At 42.4% G+C, this 6,719-nt stretch overlaps 1 protein-coding gene across 2 annotated transcripts in view; it reads right to left on the bottom strand.

The window, feature by feature from the left end:
• RPS6KA5 (ribosomal protein S6 kinase, 90kDa, polypeptide 5) overlaps positions 1-6,719 on the bottom strand; it is a 94,816-nt gene that overhangs the window by 23,182 nt on the left and 64,915 nt on the right. For both annotated transcript variants that reach the window (XM_015571413.1, XM_015571411.1), the window contains exons 8-9: positions 4,131-4,281; positions 1,202-1,363 (exon numbers count right to left, since the gene is read on the bottom strand). In XM_015571413.1, the coding sequence (XP_015426899.1) occupies positions 1,202-1,363; positions 4,131-4,281 (313 nt within the window). The remainder of the gene's footprint in view (positions 1-1,201; positions 1,364-4,130; positions 4,282-6,719) is intronic.

The raw sequence follows: 6,719 nt of genomic DNA, 5'->3' as shown, positions 1-6,719 counted from the left end.
GAGAGGTGATTGGGGCCAGTAGCCACCTCTCGCACCCACTGCTGGTGATGGCCTTGATTGCCCCTCAGGGCTTCTCCACCTCCCCCTGCTCCTGAGAGGTGATCGGAGCTGGCAGTTGCCTCTTGCACCTGCTGCCAGCACTGAAGCCACTCGCACCCACTGTTGGCACCAGCTCCAATAGCTCCACACCATCAGTGGGTGTGAGCAGGACTAGTGCTGTCAGCACATGGGAGTGGTGGAAGCAGGAGCATGGCTGCCAGCAGACAGGGGACCAGGGGCCATGGTGGGAGGGGCCAGGCAGGGGTGTGGAGGGTGGCCCGAGACCCACCCCTATGCCTACTGCAGCCTCAGGGTCCACAGTTCCTTTCAAGGTGCACAAAGTCACACACTGGGCCCCTAGTCTTTTATATAAATAGGGATAAAATAAAGTAGTATTACCCTATCTAATAAAAGACAAAAATGGTAATTGGCGTACGACCGATACCCTTTTCATTGGCTAATCAGCGAGATATGCAAATTAACTGGCAGCCAAGATGGCGGCAGGCAGCCAGACAGCTGATGCGAACAGGGAGGCTTGCTTGCTTCAGTGACGGAGGACTACAACGTTCCCCGCCTACCGCTCCGGCCTCTGAGCTCCTAAAGCAACAGCTCCAAAAGATACAATGTTTCAATTATAGAGCTAAAAGATGGTGGTTAATTCGCATACACCAGTTGCGAGGGAAGACTGAGGACAAAATGGAGGCCGAGCGGTACAGACGGAGCCAAGGCTGCGGAGGTGGGAGGCGGGAGGCGGGAGGGAAAGCCCAGTCACAGTGGCTGCGCGCTGGAGGGGCAGCGGCTGGGAGGGGAAGGGGCAGCAGCTGGGAGCGGGAGGGGAAACCCAGCAGGAGCAGCTCGGAGTGGGAGCGAAGCCTGCCTCAGCTGGTTTCGCTCCCCTCTCTGCTTGGCTCCAGCCACTGGAAGCCCTATTCTTGCAGGAATCTTCCTGCAACGGGCCTCTAGTGTTTTCTATAAAAGAGCCTGAACTGAAATAAAATTTCAGGGATAAAAATCAAGTTTTTCTATCAAAATAAGCACATAAACAATGTTTGCTATTTAACAAACCATATGCTTTAGTTAACAATGTTTAAATCTCTGTATTTAAAATTTTTGAAGATTCAAAGCATGCCTGGCCAACGCACATGTGCAGCCCGGAGCTCACCTGAAATAGTCTCTCGGAGTTCTGGGGCAGCGCTGCCGGGGAGTAGGTGGGATCCATTTCTGTGAACTCTTCAGCAAAGTTACTCACATCTAATTCGTCTCGGATGACTGGCTTAAATGGTGCGGGCACTTTTTTGGCAGCTAAATCATCCCAATTTATTTTCTAAAACAGAGGAAGAAAGTTAGTACAAAATAGAAATCAGCAAAGTTGAAATATATTTTCTAAGAATAACAAAGCCAGATTAGGATTTTAATTGATCATAGGAAGAGGCATATATTTCAAATTAATGATTAAATATATATATTTATAAGCATGAGTACATTTTCTGATGGCAGCCTGACATGGAGTCTCATCATGTCCTCTAGGGGGCACCAGGGCACCCTAGTTTACCCTTAGGGACAACAGAAAAGTAACTTTTGTTCTGAGCCTCCAGGGAAAGGTTAAGCCAAAACAAAACAAAGCAAAGCAAAATAAAACAAACTCTAATGAGGGGCTTTACGATGCCTGGTGAGGATGGCTATGAAGTCTAAAGGCACATGCCTATTCCCTAGAGGCAGTGTTACTTAGCTTTCCTACTGGTCACCTCGACAGATCAGAAAATAAACTCAGCACAAAGCATGTATTTACTTACATCTATAAGCTTAAATGATACTATCATACTGATGACCTTTCTCATTCCACTGTATTCATGCCTTTTAAACACTGCCTCTTCTCTTTCCATGGGATAATCCAAGCCCCCCTTTCCACACACAGCAGACACTCACTGTCTGATAAATTGCTGCTTTATATTATTCAAATGCAACCCTCTGCTCTTTTTTTTTAATGCTCCTTTTGTCACTTAACACATCAGGTGATGCTTTACTAAACTGAGCCCTACAGATATCCTATTCAGATATGTCTTCAAGTCTAAGATGTCATCATTGATAGCAAGATATTACATTATGCACCATTAAGAAAGAAAAAGCAGCCCTAGCTGGTTTGGCTCAGCAGATGGAGTGTTGGCCTGGGGACTGAAGGGTCCCAGGTTCGATTCCAGTCAAGGGCACATGCCCAGGTTGCAGGCTCAGTGCAGCAGATTGGTGATTCTCTCTCATCACTGATGTTTCCATCTCTCTTTCTCTCTCTCTCTCCCCCTTCCTCTCTGAAATCAATAAAATTATATTTTAAAAAAAGAAAAAGCATTACCAATTAGACCAGTGAGATGTTGTCCACTGTAAGATGTATACTGATTTCAGAGGGGGTAAAATGTGAAACCTGCATTTCTAGGTTGGTGACATTGTGTAAGTTCAATCAACTAACATAAAATGTTTTTATTATGCCCTCTTGTGGAGGCAATGGAGATAAAATCATTAAGTTGCTCGAATTTTTCAACTAGAATGATTTTAGAGATCATTTATCTCCCTTATTCGACCCAGATGGGAATTGAGCCTGGGAATAAGAATTAACCATTTCACTTTGTGCTTGGCTGCTGTACACACATTAGAAGAAACTTCTAGAGTAAGGAGGTAATTTAAAGAAATATGTTGTTAGCAGGAGAATGTTTAGTATATAGAAAATTGAATGCTATTATAACCCTTTCACCTCTACTCCATTTAAGTCTTTAAAGTAGAATTCTGGTTTTTCCTTAAGTGTCCTTATCATTTAAAAGGTCAAGGCAATTAAATAACCTAAAATTACTATTCCAAGCTAGAGAAAAAAGAATTTTCTCTAATATGAAGGATATATTGTAATATTCACAAATACAGGGAATTGTGGAGAGAAAAATTCTAGGAAAATCTGATTGGATATATTTTGTTTAAATACTTTTTTGAATTTTATCTTATTAATTTTTGAGCCAAACTTCTGAACAAGATAGATGAAATCATTTGTTCAAATATTAACTTTTCTATGCCACATGAATTTATGAAATGTGCATACTGAGAAATTAATTTTATTCTAAATGTATTTGCCGCTATGTTCAGTCTCTACTGAAATAACTGCGCTTTTTTGAGCACAGAAGTAGAGATAATTCTTACTCTCAATCACTATTTGTTCTTCCATATTTAAAAACAATAAATAATGCGAAAGCTTACTCTACAGCAGAGTTTTTTCTTTGCATTGGTAGCTATTTTTGTTTGTTTTGGTGCTAATAATGTAAAAGTTCAGTTTGCAGAATAAAAATAAAACTTGGATGTCCCTTTAGACCAGAAATACTTAGGTTATGCTTGTTGATATGATGAAATTATTTAAAAGCCAGAAGCTCGAGGTATTACAAATCAAGGTCATAGTATCCCAAGTTGACCATTTAGACTGAAATAATTGAAACGGCCAACTCAGTCAATTCAACCCCCCCCCCCCCCCAGTTATCTAACATTTTCAGTTTTTTTTTGTTTTTTGACAAAATTGAGCGAACTGAGTTGAGCAGCTGTGTTAGTATCCTGTGGTGTGGTCTCATTAGGCTTCTTCAGAACAGGAAAAGCACTTTCTCAAGTACAAAGAAAATAAGAAATAGGGAGATTTCTGAATTCTCTGAGATTTCTCCTGGCAAAAGAAGAGATAAAATCACTATCTAAAAGGTACAACACTATCTAAAAGGTGGATCATGAACTGAGAGAGAAGCAAAACATATAATAAATGTCTCCTTAACTCATATGCCTAAATCTTGTGATCATAAATGGAAACTAATACTCAGAAACTCTAATCAATTAGTATGTAAAGAATCAAATGTTGTTATGATTCCCCCAACTCCTGCTTCATATAGGGAGAAAGAGACCACTTAGGTCTCTGCCAGTCAAATTTTGAGCATTCCTAAAGGGTCACTTTAAAAAAAAAAGTGCCATGTACATGAAAATAGGGAGAAAACAACTCAAAAGAGACCATGTTCACTCATGTCACCAAGAATGTTGAACAGTGAAAACAGCAGGGCAGAGATCTGCTCAGTCACTTTCACCTGAAAAAAGAGATGCTCTTTGATTTCATCTGCGTCATGCGGCCCACATCCCAATCTTTTCTTAGGATCTTTCATCAGAAGACGCTGAATTAGGTCTTTAGCTAAAGCACTCATATCTTGGGGGTACGGAGGCTCACTTTTTAATATTCTCCTGTAGGCAGATAAAACTTGTGGTTAAAACAATCAGAGGACGAAGTGATAGTGACGGTATTCTTAGCAGAAACAAGAAGAGCACGATGCACTTGGGAATTGAACAAATGTGAAAAACATACACAAGGATATTTAACATATGAAATCAAATTTCTGAAACTTAAATAAGCAGAAACAAAATGTATTGGATCCTTTTTCAATATAAATCAATCCTAACACGAAGCCATCACCCAAATATTTAATTGGGAAGAAATGAAAAGACAAGACCTTGGGGCCAGACAAGACCACCTACCTATGGACTAAACCCTACGACGAAAGGTTTCACAATGGAAGCAACTCTTAATAAATTCAGGGAAGTGAGCTCAGTATCCAGATTTGAAAGGACAAACAAAGCTCCAAACCATACCCGCCTCTCTTGTCTTTCCCTGCATCCAGCAAACACAGGGCCAGCGGGAGTGCAGCAGGAGGGAGACTGAGGCGGGGCGTCAGACCACCTGGATGTGGCTCTGCTCTTGATCTCTGAACAACCCGGGCTTCTGCTTCACTTCCTACCACATGAAACAGGCAAGCTCTGGAAGGCAAGTGCCACCCAAGGGCACAGTCAAGTCTGCTCCTTATTATGGAAAGTAAAAAATGAAGATAATCCAGCCCCTTGATGAAATATCTGAATTTATTCTAAGGTCACAGAAGAGATCAATCCAATCCAAATAAATGTACTTTTGCCCCCCTGAAAAGCAGGTCAATAATTTCATGAGAAAGAAAGAGTGGAAGGAACTTAGAAATTAAGAAGCTTAACACAATCATGGAGAAACACAGTTATTCATTATTTGAGTTTACAAAAATGCCCCCTGTTGTGCATTAAAATATGAATAAATTATGGGTCAAAACAGGTAAGTTTATAAGACAGTACAGTGTGGTAAGAACATGGACTTTGCAGCCAGACTGTGTTCACTCTCAGAGTTAAACAAGTTCTGCTGCTTACTGGCTGTGTGACCTTGAGGCAGTTCATCTCTTTGTATGTCGAGTTTATCAACTGTAAAATGGGGATAATAACATTATCTACCTGAAATGGGTATTACAGCGTTTAAATGAGCTAAGATAGGATGCACAGCACGAAGCACAGCAAATGCTTGATAAAATGAGCTACTGCTATCCTATATAATAAAAGCCTAATATGCTATGTGCCCAGTAGCCCGGTCAGCTATTCAACCAATCAAAGCATAATATGCTAATGACATGCAAAGGCCACTCAACCGCTCGCTATGAGGTGCACTGAAAACCAGGGAGCAGAAAGTCAACTAGTTGACCAATCGCTATGACGTGCACAGACCACCAGGGGGCAGGTGCTCTGACTGGTAAGTGAGCTTACTGCTAAGGTGCCTCGGGCTGGCCTGTGCCCTCTTACAATCCAGAACCCCTAGGGAGATGTCAGAGAGCCAGTTTCAGCCTGATCCCACAGGCCAGGTCGAGGGACCCCAATGGTGCATGAATTTGTGCACCGGGCCTCTAGTACTTCCATAAGTGGAGACTGTAGCAGGTAGCCCCTGAGAATCTATAAAACAACAGTGGAACTGTAAATTTTCACTAAAAACTCCAGCAGTGCTGTTCATTGCAAAGCTACTTCAATTTCTAGCACTCCATCTGGAGAATGTAGGGGATGACGGTAGTGAAAAGATGAGCAGCGCCCTCTTTTCATCTCAATTCGTTACATTCTTCCATTGCTCATTGCTCGGCAGGATTTTCAGCATCAGAGACAATCCTCCCCTCAGATCAGGCGCCCGCATGTCTGACAGAGAAGCCGGGAGCCCTGTCCTCAGGGAAAAACAAGCACTGCCTTTTCCATTTCCCCACCTTGAATGTGCCTCTGCTCTGCACGTAGGAATGTGCTGTGCAAGAGGATCAGAATAAAGACACATGGCTGTGGGCATTCTTCTATGAGCCCTGGACCGACATCCTCTGAGGTTCTGCTTCTAGACCAGTGATGGCAAACCTGTGACACGCGTGTCAGAGGTGACACGCGAACTCATTTTTTTGGTTGATTTTTTCTTTGTTAAATGGCATTTAAATATATAAAATAAATATCAAAAATTATAAATCTGTGTTTTACTATGGTTGCAAATATCAAAAAAATTCTATATGTGACACGGCACCAGAGTTAAGTTAGGGTTTTTCAAAATGCTGACACACCGAGCTCAAAAGGTTCGCCATCACTGTTCTAGACTATTACTTCCTCAACCCCAGTCATCTGCTGTTGACTGCAAGCCGACTCCGTGTTGGTCACTGGGGAAAGAAGTGGTCAGTCATGTGGACCCATGCTGGGTTCAGCCACAAAAGGAGGGGCTCTGAGAGAGCAGTGAGTGCCTGAAAACAGGGATGGCCCACCGAGATGCCAGAACTGGAGGGGAAGCAGAAGGAGACCTGTGTACACCCAGGGCACAC

The sequence above is a fragment of the Myotis davidii genome, unplaced genomic scaffold (assembly GCF_000327345.1).
Source record: "Myotis davidii unplaced genomic scaffold, ASM32734v1 scaffold732, whole genome shotgun sequence".
In the NCBI taxonomy this organism is placed as follows: Eukaryota; Metazoa; Chordata; class Mammalia; order Chiroptera; family Vespertilionidae; genus Myotis; species Myotis davidii.
This window is presented reverse-complemented; position numbering and strand designations above follow the sequence as displayed.